Source organism: Castor canadensis, chromosome 7, assembly GCF_047511655.1.
Source record: "Castor canadensis chromosome 7, mCasCan1.hap1v2, whole genome shotgun sequence".
Lineage (NCBI taxonomy): Eukaryota > Metazoa > Chordata > Mammalia > Rodentia > Castoridae > Castor > Castor canadensis.
This window is the reverse complement of record NC_133392.1, coordinates 97,926,266-97,944,950: the sequence shown is the minus strand read 5'-3', so window position 1 is coordinate 97,944,950 and position 18,685 is coordinate 97,926,266. Positions and strand designations below refer to the sequence as shown.

The 18,685-nt window shown below is 35.9% G+C and overlaps 1 protein-coding gene across 12 annotated transcripts in view; it reads right to left on the bottom strand.

Annotated features, from left to right (window-relative positions):
• The window catches only part of Zzz3 (zinc finger ZZ-type containing 3), a 110,322-nt gene that overhangs the window by 47,655 nt on the left and 43,982 nt on the right, over window positions 1-18,685 (bottom strand). For 4 of the 12 annotated variants that reach the window (XM_074079717.1, XM_074079721.1, XM_074079720.1 and 1 more), the window contains 2 exons: window positions 16,635-16,791; window positions 10,242-11,800 (listed from right to left, as the gene is read on the bottom strand). The exons of 6 other annotated variants lie outside the window; for them this stretch is intronic. In XM_074079717.1, the coding sequence (XP_073935818.1) occupies window positions 10,242-11,749 (1,508 nt within the window). In that variant the 5' untranslated portion in view covers window positions 11,750-11,800; window positions 16,635-16,791. The remainder of the gene's footprint in view (window positions 1-10,241; window positions 11,801-16,634; window positions 16,792-18,685) is intronic. 2 more of the 12 variants (XM_074079728.1, XM_074079719.1) reach the window with 2 other exon arrangements.

Genomic DNA, 18,685 nt, shown 5'->3' with positions numbered 1-18,685 from the left:
TTGGCGAGAATGTGGGGAAAAAGAAACCCTCTTACACGGTTGGTGGGAATGTAAACTAGTACAACCACTCTGGAAAAAAATTTGGAGGCTACTTAAAAAGCTAAACATTGATCTACTATTTGATCCAGAAATACCACTCTTGGACTGGAGGTATGGTTCAGGTGGTAGAGCACCTGCTTTTCAAGTGTGAGCCCTGAGTTCAAGCCCCAGTCTCACCAAAAATATAAAATAAATACAGAAATACCACTCTTGGGAATATACCCAAAAGACTGTGACACAGATTACTCCAGAGGCACCTGCACACCCATGTTTATTGCGGCACTATTCACAATAGCCAAGTTATGGAAACAGCCAAGATGCCCCACTACTGATGAATGGATCAAGAAAATGTGGTATCTATACAAAATGAAATTTTATGCAGCCATGAAGAAGAACGAAATGTTATCATTCGCTGGTAAATGGATGGAATTGGAGAACATCATTCTGAGTGAAGTTAGCCTGGCCCAAAGAACCAAAATCGTATGTTCTCCCTCATATGCGGACATTAGATCAAGGGCAAACACAACTAGGGTACTGGACTTTGATCACATGATAAAGCGAGAGCACACAAGGAAGGGGTGAGGATAGGTAAGACACCTCAAAAACTAGATAGCATTTGTTGCCCTCAATGCAGAGAAACTAAAGCAAATACTTTAAAGCAACTGAGGCCAATAGGAGAAGGGGACCAGGAACTAGAGAAAAGGTTAGTTCGAACCCACAGAGTGGGAGAAAATATTTGCCAATTATACATCAGACAAAGGACTGATAACCAGAATATACAGGGAACTTAAAAAACTAAATTCTCCCAAAACTAATGAACCAATAAAGAAATGGGCATGTGAACTAAACAGAACTTTCTCAAAAGAAGAAATTCAAATGGCCAGAAAACATATGAAAAAATGCTCACCATCTCTAGCAATAAAGGAAATGCAAATTAAAACCACACTAAGATTCCACTTCACCCCTGTTAGAATAGCCATCATCAGCAACACCACCAACAACAGGTGTTGGCGAGGATGCGGGGGAAAAGGAACCCTCTTACACTGTTGGTGGGAATGTAAACTAGTACAACCACTCTGGAAAAAAATTTGGAGGCTACTTAAAAAGCTGGACATCGATCTACCATTTGATCCAGCAATACCACTCTTGGGGATATACCCAAAAGACTGTTACTCCAGAGGCACCTGCACATCCATGTTTATTGCGGCACTATTCACAATAGCCAAGTTATGGAAACAGCCAAGATGCCCCAGCACTGACGAATGGATTAAGAAAATGTGGTATCTATACACAGTGGAATTATATGCAGCCATGAAGAAGAACGAAATGTTATCATTCGCTGGTAAATGGATGGAATTGGAGAACATCATTCTGAGTGAGGTTAGCCTGGCTCAAAAGACCAAAAATCGTATGTTCTCCCTCATATGTGGACATTAGATCAAGGGCAAACACAACAAGGGGATTGGACTATGAGCACATGATAAAAGCGAGAGCACACAAGGGAGGGGTGAGGATAGGTAAGACACCTAAAAAACTAGCTAGCATTTGTTGCCCTTAATGCAGAGAAACTAAAGCAGATACCTTAAAGCAACTGAGGCCAATAGGAAAAGGGGAACAGGTACTAGAGAAAAGGTTAGATCAAAAAGAATTAACCTAGAAGGTAACACACACGCACAGGAAATCAATGTGAGTCAATGCCCTGTATAGCTATCCTTATCTCAACCAGCAAAACCCCTTGTTCCTTCCTATTATTGCTTATACTCTCTCTACAACAAAATTAGAGATAAGGGCAAAATAGTTTCTGCTGGGTATTGAGGGGGGGAGCGGGAGGGGGTGGAGTGGGTGGTAAGGGAGGGGGTGGGGGCAGGGGGGAGAAATGAACCAAGCCTTGTATGCACATATGAATAATAAAAGAAAAATGAAAAAGAAAAAAAAAAAAAAAAGAAACATCAAAACTTTTTTTAAAAAGAGGATAAAATCTAGGCCCTCAGCCAGGGGCCAGGGGCTCATGTCTATAAGCCTAGCTACTTGGGAGGCTGAGATCAGAGGGGTTGTGGGTCGAGGCTAGCCCAGGCAAATAGTTCAAGAGATCCCCATCTCCAAAATATATGGAGCAAAATGGACTGGACGTGTGGCTCAAGTGGTAGAGTGCCTGCTTTGCAAGCTCAAAGCCCTAAATTCAAATCCCAGTCCTAAAAAAAAAAAAAGTGCAATCCCTCAACAATGTATTTACAATGTCTACCATCTAATCAAAGATGTGAAAATTAAAGCATGGTACACTACAGAAAATACTGACTACTGAGAGGACCCTGAACAAATTATTCTCTGGCTACTTTCAGATTTTCCCCTATGTTAATATCAGAGACTTAAGAGCTTTCCATAATAATGTAAATGAAATAGAGGGTTTTAAAAAAAATTTCAATGAAGAACGAGACAACAAGAAAGAAAATGGAAAGTAAAAGATTACAGTTCTTCCCATTTATAATTATACATTATAAAATCTGCTGACATGAATCATCACAAAAATAGTACATACAGTATACTCTGCTTACTAATGTGAATTAAATACATTTTGAGTCTACTTATCAATATATATTATTCACACACAAACACACACACACAGTTCCTGACACAGAGCTCCTACGACTTTCATAATTTCCTAATTAACAGGAATGGAATGTCTAACATAGAGCTCTCAAATCTCTTAGAAGTTTCTGGGCAATAGAAGCATTTTTTGACTCAGTAAGGTCAATCTTGGTGGGATTCTGGATAGGAGATGGTCACCAGAAAGACCAAGTAGTCATGATTAGAAGCCTGGGACTCTCAGTTTCAATCCTTATTCTCCTGCGGGGGGGGGGGGGGGGGGAAGGGGGGGAAAACCACTGGACATTGAATTATAATTAATCCTTCCTAAGTGATGAACACTCCATAAAAATCTCCAAAGACAAGGTTTGGAGGACTTGTAGGCGGAGAACAAATCTAGAGGCTTTATGAGGATGGTGCATCCAAGCCTCAGAGTACCAAAAAAAAAAAAAAAGCTCCTCCAGTGCTTGGAACCTTTCCAAACTTTGCCTTAGGTATCTCTTCATGTTTTTTTTTGGGGGGGGGGGTTGGTTTTTTTTGTTGTTTTTTGTTTTTTTGTTTTGTTTTGTTTTGTTTTTTGCAGTACTGGGGTTTGAACTCCAAGGCCTACATGTTTTTTTGTGATGGGTTTTTTTTTTTTTTTTTAAATAGCATCTTTTGAACTAATTGTCCAGGCTGGCTTTGAACCACAAACCTTATTATCTCTGCCTCCTCAATAGCTACAATTACAGGCCTTAGCTACCAGCACCCAGATGGCTGTTCATTTATATTATTTATATTTCTATTTATATTACTATTGCAATTAATCAGCAATAGTAAGTTGTTTTCCTGGGGTCTGTGAGCTGCTCTAGAAAACTTTGGGAAGTTGTAATGGAAACCTTCAATTTGAAGCCAAGTCAGATATAAATTGTGGGTAACATAAGGACCTGATGACTGGGATTTAAAGTTGGCGGCAGTCATGTGGGGCTGGGCCCTTAATCTGTGGCCTTCAGTAACTCCAGTTATTGTCAGAAAATTTAAGATATTCAGCAGATCAGTATGCAAACAGTATCTACTCATATGGTCCCAAAAGTGTTAAGTATTGAATGGAGAGAAAAAGTTGATTTTTCCTGTATATCTGAAGTGAAGTACTGAACACGGTTTAAGTATAAAAACGTATAAGTTTTTCTATAGACTACTTTAAGATTATTGAAATAGTTTTTGCAATGAAAGGCTAAGCTTCACTTAGTCTCAAAATAATAAATAATTATTGCTTTAGATGAATTTTATTGCTAAATGAGTCCCTTTTTTTTAACCATGTATAAAGAAATAATTGTTTCTCTATTCAAAACTTAAATATCTGGTTATAATTTAGGTAGTCTACATGAAACACTGCCTGCAAACCAAAAAGCAAACAGGTAAGAAAACATATAATCAAAACAAACAGATCATGCACCAACATGTATATCCTGTGATAACACTGAGAAATTCCTCAGTGTTATCAGTCAAGAATCATGAGACACGATTCTGACAAGCTTGGTTATTCTGATTTCTAAGTTCAAAAAGAACTAAAAGTGAGCTGGGGTCTTAAGTTCAAACTCCAGTTTAAAAAAAAAAGAACTAAAAGTGATCAATTAGAAGAGGAAGCTGGGTTACTAGAAAGTACCATGATAATACAAGTGACTAATGAAAGTCAATCAAAATGAGGAAAATAGTAAGGAGCCACAGAATTTTCAAAAAGAACATAGAAAAAGAACCTAAATTTTAAGAGCATAAATAGAAGAGTAGTCCCAAATTATATAACATAAGGGAAAAAACAGGCCTCTTCTGCCAGTGACGCCAGAGAAAATTATCACTACATAATCTGTTGGTAAAAATGATCCCATATCAAGAAGACAAGTTAAATTACAATTAGGTACAAATATACTTGGATTTTGGTAACGAATCCTTGTTAGAAACCATCAACATTAGTTGAAATAAAAGATGTTGGCATTTAAAGGAAAAAGCAAACAATTCACAGAAAGTTTTGATTAGTCAATGGCTTACTCCTCTTACAACAACAAAAAAATTTATACACCTCTCTCCTCCCGTTAATCTTTGTGCCAAATGACTGAGGCCATCTGGCCTATATTGTACAGCTTGTTCCAGTGAGTTGAGAAGGTACACTAAGCATGAGATTCCCCTAGTAACCTCTGACTTAATTATACCTTTGATTCTAAATCTTCTTGGAATATTCTTTACAAATTAACCAGATCCTCTATTTGAAGTTATCATTTAGTTTTTCGTAATTTTCCTCAATCCGTTCTGCACAGACACACCACCAAGAAGTTCTTTAAAAATGAACCTAAGTGTCTCATTCAATAAATTAAACAGGTTACTTATGATCATGACTACATCACCTCTTGGTAAAGCATTCTTAAACCCTGAGTACCCAAGATCCACTCTATGAGGATTCACAACCTAAGAATCCTAAAGTCCAAGGAATATATATTTATTGGATAAGATAATTAAGTGTACTTCACACTAAGAATTAGAAGTCAGAAGTATGATCCCATTTCTACCACTAATTTTCATTTGTTTGTTTTTTGCAACATTGGGGATGGAACTTAGGACCTCATACATGCTAGGCAAGTGCTTTACCACTGAGCAAAACCCCCTGACCTTGTGTAGATGCTATAAATAACCAAAAACCTAAATTAGTTAATAAATGTAGATTGTTTAATGCCACCTATTCTGTCTAGTTCCAAGTTGCTGTAAGTGTCAAATGTGAAATTGCTTTGCAAATTATGAAGCATAATACATATGTAAAATCATCTTATCCACAGCAGGATGACCACTCTAGTGCTTTCTAAGCAAATCCACCTCTAATCCTATAGTTTTTTTGGTCCTTTTACCAACGGTAACAGTAGACATTTAAGTGAACTTATAAAAATTGACAAAGATTCTTCTCTTTGCAACTACTAAAAACTGATGAAAATATCCTGTTTCACCAATTAGTAAAAAACAGTGGTGCAACAGAAGGACATGATGTAATTATCCACTATCATTAAATGCTTTCAGAAAACCCAGCTTAAAACTATAATTCTTAGAAACACTTTTAATGCGGCTTGAAGAGACTTTCACCTTGAGACAACCTGAGCAACATACTCAGATAAACAATAACCATCTTACATGTTCATCAGCTGGAAACAAAGTTTCCATTCAAAAGTTTCACTGGAAAATTTATATTCCGGTGATTACCTTTTGAATCGGAAAAAAGCTCTGAACATTAAAATCCAGGATGTGAAATCTGTATCTGGAGTCAGAACATCAAAACTTAAGTGAGGGTTTCTGACTCAAAATTAGCAAAAAGTCAATTTCCAGAATCAGGAACCACAGAAAGGGCAACCACAGTTCAGTGAATGATCTCAGACAGGCTATTTAGGTTACAAAAAGAGTCACAAAGTATTATATAACATTAACAGAATCTACCAACCTTGAAGATCAGAGAGCTGTGAAAGTATTTCTTTTGACCCTTATTTGCTTACCTCTGAGAAAGCCTATCTACAAAAATAATTCATAGCAAGAACCTTGCCAAAGAAAAAGATATTCTCGGGTGGGGGACGGGAGGAGAAATGACCCAAACATTGTATGCACATATGAATAAAAAGAAAAGAAACTTAAAAAAAAAAAAAGATACTCTCTAGTGTCTTGCTTACAGTGGAGTTCTCCATTTGCAAAAGATATACACAAAAGCATAATTGGGGGCAAATGCGCTGAAGAGGGATGGCAACTAAAGAGGGAACAGAGTAAAAACCCTGGACTTCTGCAGATTCATTTCCCTGTCCTACTTACTGCCTCATTTTCCATGAGACAGGTTAAGGCTAGGACGTTAGAGAATCTTTTCAAACATTTACAAGGGATTAGATGACCTTATATATGTGAAATCCTTGCACACAAGATTGGTTAAATTAAAAATTGAATGCCATGACAGAAGACTACAGACTAAATGATCATTGTTAGTTTGCAGGAAAGTTTTAACTAGAATGAGGTAAGACCTATGGCCTCCTGGCTGCAGACAAATAACTATACAATGCTCAGTATTTTCTATTCAAAATCTATTTGTTGTTTTATGTTTTGAAACAGAGTCTTGCTGTAGAGCCCAGGCTGGCCACAAAATTATTATGCAGCCCAAACTGGCCACAAATTTGCTATCCTCCTGCCTCAGTCTCCCAACTGGGATTACAGTTGTGTTCTACCCCTCCTGGCTTTAACAACCTATTTTTAAAATTGGCTGTAAGGAAGTCTACTCATTTACTTCTAGTAGAGATAGTCATGTTTAGTCTAGGCAAAGCTTAATTCTCAATTTGAAATGGCAATTATGTGAAGAACCTTTCCACCACAGAGGGAATAAGCAAGAGAAAAAATATTTGACAGAGTATGTGTACATGTATGTGTATAAGATAATAATCCACTGACAGCCCCTCAAGTGTCTTTTTTAAAACCCAACTGCCATTTTTTTTTCTTTTGGTGGAACTGGGATTTGAACTCAAAGCAAGCAGGCACTCTACCACTTGACATATTTCTAGTCCAAAAACCCAACTGCTTTTTAACATTATTTCAAACTGCCACAAATTTGATTGAGAGTTGAAAGCACCACATAGGTATCATGGTATTTTTATTTTTAACAATAACAACTTAGATATAACAGAGCCAGCATTAGATCTAATCACTGAACTCTATACAAATAGAAGGGAATGAGAGTGTGAGAAGAATGGGGCCTTAATGAAAGATATTATACCTGACCTGATACCAATTTTCCTCAAATTATTTCTAACAAGATGCAAACCGTGATGTTCCCACTCCACCTCACTTGAAAAACAGGGAGAGAAAGTTACAGCTAGGGATATAGCCCAGTGGTAGAGCATTTTGCCAAGCATGTGTAAAGCCCTGGGTTCAAGCCCCAATATAAATGAATGAATGAATGAGCAAATAAGCAGCTAAATAAATAAATAAATAGTTGGGAACGTGGTTCAAGCAGCAGAGCACCTGCCTAGAGAGCACAAAGCCCTGAGTTTCAAACCCCAGTACTGCCAAAATAAACAGACAGATGACATAGACAGATACACAGATAGACAAATAAAAAGCGTCACTGAGTACCATCTTCAAAAGATTTGGGGTATGGCACAAAAAAATACAAAAATGAGAGCTTTCTTTTGCCTCAAGTCACTCAATGAAGCATTAATTTCAGAGTGTTATCACCTAGCAAAGCGACTAGCACTCAAATTCCAACGGACTCTTTATATCCTAAGGAGCCCATGAAACTACACTGCTCTTATCTAGTGATGAACACAGAATAAATATTACCCTTTAAGTGTTATAGCTGCTATCTTTGTAACACTGTTTTATGGAAACATCAGCCTTAGAATTATCATCATGAGATCTCTTATAAAAAAGTACTACAATAGTAAATTACTGAATTCCTCCACAATCAATGACCAATCATTTCATGAGACTGGAGAAGTAGCTCAATGGTAGAGTATTTGCCTAGCATGCACCAGGCCCTCAGTTCAACACCGATACCCCCCCCAAAAAACCCCACAATTTTTGTAAAAATTCATATTTTTAAGCTGAGTATAATGATGCACACCTGTAGTCCCTACCACTTGGGAGGCTGAGACAGGAGGATCACTTGAGCCCATAATTCGAGACCAGCCTGGGTAATGTAGCAAGGCCCAATTTAAAAAAAAAAAAATATATATATATATATATATATATATATATATATATATATATAATTTTTAAATCACATTGGGTATTTCTTCAAAATATATGTTCTGCTTCCATGCACATGCAGATAAATAACTCTACTTCTAAAACTGATACTATGTACAAGGGGTAATAAGTCAATTTATTTGTTTGGGGGTTTTTGTTGAGACAAGGTCTCCCTATTTAGCCCAAGTGCTAAGCACTCTCCCAAGTGCTAAGATTTCAGGTATGTGCCACCATGCCTAGTTCAGCTTATAACTAATTGAACATTTTGCATTTATACCATTATTATGGTTTTCTATCTCAAACTGGACTTCAAGCATTTCAAATACATGAGACTCCTAACATTTTTACAAAAGTTAATTTATAAAATGTTCAAATAAAATGATTTTGGTATTAAATCCAATATTAAAATATTTTAAAAGCAAATAGAAGAAATTTTTTTCAGAACAGACAAATGCCAAAAGGCCATTGTACTAGCATATAAAAAATCTTGAGTGATTTACTATGCATAGGAAAAAGAACATCATATCCTACAACCAAGATCTGAGCTGAACATACCAGAGTCTGGCAATTGTCACCACAAAACATTAGAATGTTTCCTCAAACTACTTTTGCACAGCCAATATAACCTGCTTGTGACAGTAATTCAAAAGCCTGCCCTAGAATGAGTGTGGGTGTAATCCCAGCCACATGGGAGATAAAGATTGGAACAATTGTGGTTTGAGGTCAGTTAGCAAGACCCCATCTCAACCAATAAGCCAGGAAAGGTGGTATCAATCTGTACACCCAGCAAGGTGAGAGGCAAGAGTGGGAAGATCACAGAACAGGCTGGCCTGGGCAAAAATGCAGAATCTATCTAAAATAATAATAATAACAACAACAACAACAACTACTGAAGCAAAAAGGACTGGGGACATGGTTCAAGTGATAGAGTTCCTGCCTAGCAAATGCAAGGCTCTGAGTTCAAAACCCAGTGCCACAGGTACTCACTATAAGAGCAAATTTGTCTTTTATTGTTGCTGATTAAAATACTTCTGTTGAGCACTGTTACAGTTTCATTTAAGATCACTGAGACATACTGCTACTTCATTTGTGTTACTTTTCAGAATACTTTAATGTTAAGTCTAAGCAAAACTGTGAAAATTCTAGACAAAGAATTCTTTATTTACAGAAGTATCCTTTGTAGTAAAGGCTGAGAAGTGATGATATGTAGTACCAGGAAAAACTGTATCAAATCCTCTACAGAGACTATAGAGCAGATACTAACTCTTGTTAACATACAACTAACTGTCATGGTGCTAACAGTACTATCTACTTCTCTAAGTTACAAAAGCCAAAGATATATAAAGCACATTTTTAAATAAAAAAAATTGAAAATTAAATGTAAATAACTAAGATAAAGGTAGATTTCTAGTTTGCCAGGTTTCCCATATCAGGATATATCTACATACTCATTACTTGTTCTACACAATTGTAATGTATAGGTATTACATAAAATTCTACAACTCTGAACCAAAGTATATTGTGGTAATGCAAGATTTTCCCATCTTGTATCACTTCAGTGATATAAAACATATTAAAAAAAAAAAAAAAAACAAGCACACAACCACCCATGTTTCCACATGTCCTTTCTGATTGAGACATGTGAAACAGCAGAACTAGAAAAAGCATACTGTCATAGAGAAAAACAATGAAAAGTTGAGTTTTAAAGTCTTTCCTTTTTGGAGGTTTATTTTTAAGAGTTGAGAACTCATATTAAGCCTAAAAATCTAGCTAGTGTTAATTTTAGCTATAATAAAAATACTATGTAAAGACATTTGTGAATAGATACTGAAAACGTGGGGAATGATAAACAAAGCAGAATTCATGGTTACCATATTTACACATACTCTTTGTTGTGTTTCAGTGCCACATGATCTGATTCAAAGTAATAAACATCAGGATCATCATCTTCCTCTTCTGCAATGTGCTGATTGGCACTCTCTTTGGCAGATGGTAAATGTCCAATACTGAGTCTTGCCTCTGAGGATGGTTTACTTAGTCCTTCACTTCCATAGTTTTGAGAGCCACAACACATAACCTTTTCATTTTGAGAAACATCATCAGGATTTGTGGGAGACTCACTTACATTATCACTAACAGTTGTATTTGTTTCATTGGAACTAAGATTATTCTCCTCAAATTGTCCATTTTCTCTGCAAGGAGAACTGCTTTTAGTGGGACTACCTCTGGTAGGGGCCGCCCTTCGTGGTGAAGTTCTCAGAGTATAGCGATGCTCCTGAGGTTCTGATAAAGACATCACTGGAGATGAAACGCAGTCTAGAACAGAAGATTGTTCTGGTTCTCCAGAGACTGGAATACTCTCAATAGCTGTGTCCAAGATGTTACTGGTGTTTTCATTACACTGCTCTTTTGAGGCACTATTATCTCCCACCACATCTACTTCCTCCTCAGAATCCCTTAAAGATGACTGAATTTCAGAAATAGGGCCTGAAGCTGGCTCAGTAGTCAGCTGATTAACATGTTCCACAGGCGGGCAGGCAGTTACTGTTTTGTGGTCCTCCAACTTGACCTGCACTTCTGAATTTGTGCAAGGCACGTTATGGTCTATATAACTGTCATCCTTCCTACTATCAAGGAACATTGAAGTTTGGGTTTCCGAATCCCCATTTCCAGCTACCGATTTTTCCTGCAACATATAGGAACCAGTGCTATTTTGTTTAGTGTTCCCATCAGGCTGACAGTCATCACAGTTTATAACAGCTGAATCACTGTCATCAACACCATTGACAGCCAAATAGCCTGTGATTTCTTCAACTACTGCAGAATTAAGTGGCCCTTCCTCACTGATATTCACCTTTTTAATTTCCCTTTTCTCACAATCATCCAGTATAAGACATCGACAAGCTCGTTTAGTCCCTTGAAACTCTGCATCATTGTCCACTACTGTCCTCCTCTGTTCTACTGACTCCTTGTCTGACTTTACAGGTGAATCTTCTTCTGAACTGTTTGGTGCTTCAGATCTAAGACAACGCTTAATTCTTTTTAAAACTGGTGATACAGGTTCTGTTGGCCTTCTCTCACAATTTTCTAGAGCCTGCCTTTCTATGTTATCCTTTTCTGAAGAAGAAAGTCCTCTTTTCCTAGGGCTTACCCATGATTCTCGAGTACTTTGCTGTTTTAAATCAGTGGTTCTTCCATTATTATTATTTCCTTTCTGAATCTGCACAGGCTCTGGTCTCTTCTTTGGTGATCTTGATCGTACTTGAGAATGAGAAGAGATCTCTTCCGGGTGAGCAATGCTACGATTCCTTAAAGTTCTACCACAAAAAGATTCATCCAAGCCGTTTAACCCCACTGTTGATCTTGTAACACGAGTAGATCGGGAAGCAGCCATACTATGGCAAGTCCCTACAATACGGTCATCATGATCCACTCATTGGGAAACCTTCAAAAATGTAAACAAAATAATGAGAAAAGGTAATAGTTAATATATCTAAAACAAAAGTATAAAGATTTTAATCCAAGTATAGTCAATATTAGCAAAATTATGGGGCAAAGGTTTTTTATTAACATTCCCAATAATAATATTAATGACAGCTAACAATTATATGCCACTTAATATGCTCCCTCACTTAAGTCTCACAACAACTGAGCTAGCTAGGCACTACTGTTATCTCTACTATACAAATGAGGCACAGGTTAAATAATCTACTCCAAGTCACACAACTAGGAAGTGGCACAGAGGGCTCTAGAGACCATGATCCCAGCCTGCCTCACTCTCTATCATCCTCCCAGTTAGGTACGAGGTACCCAGAAATGATCTATCTTAAACATTAAGTTTCATCTTATATTTATAAAACTTACAAAAACTATCCCAATCACCTCTAACGTTCTCTTAAAACATTCATGGAAAACAGAAAGTCAGGCCCTGCTATTTTTAAATCACTCTTACTAAAATGAGTTTCAGGTCAAATCCATTGAATAAGCTACCTGGCACCAAAAGAAAACTTTTTGGTTGCACTATAGTTTTTTGTAATTAAATCAATGAATAGAAATCACAAAGCTAGCTTGCACAGGCTAATAATAAAACAAAGCAAAGCCTTCCTGGTTTCTAAAAAAGTCACAAGTCACCAAGTGAAAGGAAGTATTTTAAAGAAGATAGAAGAAAATGGGAAATATGTCTCTGAAACAAACATTTACATTTAAGAAATCAGGAATATATATAGAATCCCACCCTTTCCTTCTTTGAACTCCCACGTACAGTGCATGCCAGTGAATGGGTGGTTTGGAGATGAGCAGGTTTTATGGTGTAGACGCTTGATGTTTCTAAGATAGAAATGTGAGGAATACTGGAAAAGTCCCACTTAGATAAACACTGAAAGATTTAATGACATTTTTCAAAGGCTCCCCCATCAAAAAGAATAAAGAAGATGGTACATTTCATGCCTCCATGACCCTGCCCATCCTCTATTTAGCTTCCAATTAAGATACCTTCACTGCTTAACTTCAAATGGGTTATAGGATGGTTAGAAAAAGAGGCCAGTAATGGCTGAATACATTTCACCATCCCCTCCTCCTGCCTTTTGTCAATCTTCAACTGCCTCCCTCATATATCACTCTCCAAATGCCATTTTATCCTACCCCCACCTTGCAAACCAAACACAATCTCTCCTTTGTCTCAACTACAAGAATCTAATAGTGCAAAGGTTAGAACTTGAGGAAGATACAGAAAGATGCTACCACACACAAAACAGAAACATTAAAAGAAATTGTCTCCCTGCTCCTGGCTGCTGACAGATGAATTAAGGAAGAAAGTACTCTGTAAAATAGGTAAGTTGGATAAATTTGGCTTTGTTTCAAAGTATGGCATATTTTTTAATTTGTAATTAGTTATTTTTTTAAAATCTTACAAGACTCACAAAACCAGCCCTGGAATTAAAGTATAATTCTCTAGAGAATTTCATAGCAATCAAGTAAAACAATTAGTATGGGACATATAAATCAGAAGTTGGAAATGTTTTCTTACAGTAAGCTCTTACTGTGAGAAAAGGACATTAAAGGGATTTCTAACATAAAACTCTCTTTTGTTAATATCTTCTCATCAAAATTACAGTATTTATTGTTATTCACTGGTAGTAAACACTGAATGTTCCATAAATTCCACTTTCGATTAAAATAAATTTTAATTTAAAATGATGTTTTTTAAAAATACACTGAAAAACATTAAAAGCAAACTATTTGTTTCATGTATCCAAATCTGGAGCTCTCAAATTTGAAAGTTAAACACTAAATACCTCTGTAAATGTACAATGAAAACTAACAAAATAATTTCACAAGTAAGCTATTATAAAATCTAATGCAAATTTAATTATATTCATAATATATGGCTCAAAAATAATACTGGCAATTGTAATATTTTATAAATATAAATAATCTATTAAGCTTTACTTTTTAAAAGCAAAGCCAATTAAAGGTATAACCTCTTATGATTCTAATAACAGACCTTTCTTAACCTTTGTTTTCTTTCTCAACCAATCTGAGAAGGAACAAAACCCCTGCATGGTTGTGTAATTTCTCCAAAAGAGACTACTTTGGATGAAATATGTCTACTATTTATAAACAGTATGTGTGTATGCGCCTATGTGTATATACATACACTTTTATAAATAAAATCATTATAAAATACCACCTGCAACAAGGGCCTTTATCTTCACCGTGCCAGTGATTAAAATATCAAAAATAGTTAGTATGAAAGATTAAGCCTCTTTCTATTTCCTTTGTTTCCTAAAAATGGTTTTATTGTAAAAAATTTTTTTGTTTTTTGCAATACTGGAGTTTGAACTCAAGGCCTCAAACTTGCTAAGCAGGCACTCTACGACTTGAGCCACTCCACCACGCTGCTTTTATTCTCTAAAACAGCTATAACGTTCAAGTTTTAGGGTTATCAAATCCTATGCTATCCTATCCTATACTTAAAGAGAACCTGTTTACAACAAGGACCCTTTGGTACTTCAAACTCTTGCAACTCTAAGAGTAGCCTGATAATCACCATCCTGGGCATCTCCTGGAAATGTGATAGAAATGCAACAGGGATTGAGCCCTTGCCTAGAATGCTGGAGGCCCTGGGTTCAATACTTAGAACAGAAAAGGAAGGGAGGGAGGGAGGGAGGGAGGGAGAGAGGGGAAGAAGAAGGGAGGGAGGGGGAGAGGATGAATGGGTGGTTATCAGGTCCTACCCAGCTGATTCGTATGTATATTAGAGTTTGAGAAGCACTGCCTTAAACCACTGCCCTCAGAACGCATTCTAAACACCAAATTTCAAACCAAATTAGATCTGTTTACAATATACCTTTTAATTCCTTGCTGGATCATATGTTTTTAAATTATAAATAAGGCCATGATCCCTCTGGTTAAGGAAGCACCAAGCAGAGGACTGTAAAACTCCTTGGATAGAATTAACATGTTATACACACATAAAATAATTAGCTAACATTATAAAGGGTAGCATTAAATAAAATTTTACTGCTCTTCTCTTTGATGATATATTCTTTTCTTCCAATCTTTTTATTCATATCTTTCCTATTCTGGATAAGCATATACAAAGGTACACATTTTTTACAGTTATCTGATAAACTGTGTACAAAATTTAGTTATCAAAAAGGGACTACAAACATCTAGATTATTTCTCAGCTGTATAATTCAATGTTACTGAAGAATCCACTGACGAGGTTTGGAGCACACAGAAAGGAAGAGAAATGAACTTAGAACTAAATAGGAGACATATGGTGAAAACCTTAGCTAGCATCCATTTGGAAATAGAAATTCAATCTCTGTAGTTTTAGAATTGAGAGAAATCATTAATTAACAAATTTACATGGGCAAAACCCAATCTAGCAACCAGACTAAAATTTTTCCTGTGTGTTACCCACCAACAAATAAACAGTGGCACTTCAAGCATACAGAAGGAAGAAAATGTGATCCATCACTAGAACTAAACAGAGTCTCTACCTATATTCCCCACCCTCATAAACTTTCATCCTACTAAAGGGAATACATGAGTAAGAAGGGTCATTCAACCAAACTTTAACTTGTCCATTCATGTTAAACCTACCCCTAAATTCACATATACCTTTCACTTACATGACACTGAACTATCTTCCCCCAAAGTTGAATCTACTTTTACCCAAACCTAACTATAAACTTCTGAAGTATTATCAGCTATAATTTAGCTATAACTCAGATCATAAATTTTCATCATGCCTGCAGAACTGTATCTATATTAACTAAAAGGAATAATAAATATTTAATAAGGTTCTCCTAATAAAATACTGTTCCAGGTATTACCTTTCCCTAAATGAAAGAAATGTCAAAAAGCTATTTCGAAAACACCGACTGTAACCTTTGGCTCCTACTCTAATCACCAAAGGTGAGACCGTCAATTTTGGGAATTGAGGAGCTGGCAATCTTCCATCAACACCAATATTCTTGTTCACACTCACTATCATTCATAACAATTAGCTTTATTAAGTGAGCAATGTTTAAGAAACTGATTATGATACTGATATACTTTCAGGTAGGAAAACCAAGTAAAAGGGAAAAAAAAGAGCAAGAACAACTGAGAAGTGTCATCAATCTGATTCTTTTTTACTTGTCTAAAACATAAACTGTTTCACAATGTTCAGGCTATGTCTGTCATATAATTCTTTTAAGACAAATTATTTCACCTGTTCAATTACTATTATTGTATCTATGTTAACAGCAGGAGAATGAAAACTGGGGCCTACTCATAGAATTCTTAACATTCACTTTTTTGAAGTCTGGGAAATCTACTATGTTCTGCTTTATATAAAGGGATTTTTTTACTTCTTCCCCATTAAGAGAGATAGACATATCATAGATAGGTAGATAATAGATAGATAGATAGACAGACCGACGAACTGACCTGAATGAATACACACTTAAAAAAAGACAACTGAGAAAAAGAAGTCAAGGAATTCCATAATGCCCCTTAAAATACCTAAGTGTCAAAGACAGGTTTAATGGTCTAGAGATTCCAACATATTCAGTCATTTCATTTATTCTCTTGTTGGGAAAAGAGTAAGAAAATATTTCATCCCTAGCTCATTATTCCCTATAGCTCCACGTTCCTATAAACATCTAGCCAGACTACACAATTTTCCACACAGAAGATGAACTATGGAAAAATAACAAGTCTCCCACCCTCAAAAAAAAAAAAACACTACAGTTTTTCTTCACTACTGCAAAACTAAATAACTTACCTGTACAACCAAAGATCTATCATTGTGGAAATATTATCTCTTTTCCTTATATCCTGATGGAGTTGGAGCTATGATCTACAGAATAGAGCTTAAGCATCAGGGTTTCAGACTCTCAGCGCCAGCCATGGAGAATACTAGAACCTCTTTAAATTCCTTTCTTTAAAATAAAATAATAAAAAAAAGAATTAAAAAAGGAAATTAACTTGTACTAACAGATTTACTCCTATGATAAAAGGGCATAGCAGGTAGAACTTCTTTATAGTGACATCTTTGGTGTTTCTTGGTAATGACAGCCTCAGGGATACTCAGAAACCAGAACAGGATTTGTAGAAGCAATAAATATAAACCAAAAAGAGCTTGAAATATATCAAATCCTACAACTCAAATATTAGTTTGAGTCAAAATGAGGGTTCTTTTTTTTTTGAGATGACATAAACAATGTCCTTGATAGGATTTCTCATGACAGAATTTAAATTTTCCCAAATTTTGGACTCCAAGTATGCAAAACTGGAGACTAAACAACAAAAGCCATTCAAGTTATGCACAAGAAAACAATCAACCAAGCCTTCTATACCAACAGGATAACTGTGATACTTATTAAAGTGCTATAAGACTCAATCATTAACGTTTTTATTATTTTTGACATATAGATTTTTCAACAAGGACAAAAATAATAAGAATTTTCTGCATTTAGTACCCAGTTAGCCAGATATTTTACTTAACCTAACAGCATCCCAAATCTAGGAACGGTATGTTTAATTATAGTTTTACTAATGTAGTATGATATTCTTTTCAGAGAGTATGTGATCTAACTAAATAGGTTATAACAAGTGCCCATGTGCAAACAAGGAGTACCAGAAAAAAGACCAGCAGATGTTTATGATGGAAAGTGTCACTTTTATAAGCATAAAACAAGATATTCTAAAAGTGAGACTATTTTCAGTAAGGATTAAAATTTAAACACTGATGCAATTATTAAACCTTATAAACTATGGTTACTACCTCCTAGAAAGCAGTAGATTATTGTCAAATTAAGTAATTGTCAAGTTAAAACTGATCTTTTAAACATACTTAATGAAATCTAAATACTATCATGATTTGATGCCTGCCATCCTTGTTTTAAAAACACATGAACAAAGAGCTGGAAGGTTGACTCAAGTGGCAGAGCACTTGTCTAGCAAGTGTAAGGCCCTGAGTTCAAACCCCAGTATTACAAAAAACAAAAAAACACGTGAACAAGCTTTTCTTTAATGTAAAAACATTTCTGCAATATTTAGAGTTAGGCCATTTTATTTCTTTAATTTTTCTCCTTGAAAATACATTTCCATTCACTATCATATACCATACAAAATCTTATCCTAACATAATACATTTTCATCCTAGAAAGTCCTTTTGCTTTGGTATTTTCTGCAACAAATATATATAAAAAAAGAAAAGTTATATAATTAGAAAAAACAAGTTATTGTTTTAGAGGAGAATAGGGCTAATATCTACTATCTATAGATGCAACTTCTCCCAAATATGCCTGCAAATTCACAGAAAAGCACACAATAGGAAAGTGTCCAAATTTACACTACATTTCATTTTTCTTTTTCTACCTCCACCTCTAACCCCCATACTGGGGCTAGAACTCAGGGCCTTGGTGCTTGCTTGGCAAGTGCTCTACTACTTGAGCCACTCACTTAGTTCTTTTGCTTTTAGTTTGTTTTTCAGATAGAGCCTCCAGTTAACTTGCCCGGATGGCCTCAAACCATGATCCTCCTGCCTCTGCCTCCGTGTAGCTGGGTTTACAGGCATGAACCACCATGCCCAGCCTCTACTTACCCCTACATTTTTAGTAAGCTCTAAAGTACATGAAGAAGGGAAGTACAGTGAAAACACTGGCCTATAAAAAGTAACCCTTGACTTGAAAATTCATTCTTCTTATACCATAAACTTCAATTAGCAACCTCTTTGTAATCAACCTTGAAGCTTTCAACAAAAAAGCAAAACCTTACATTTTATAGTTTGTGGTTATCATCAGAAATAAAAGCTACACGACTTAAAAGTGT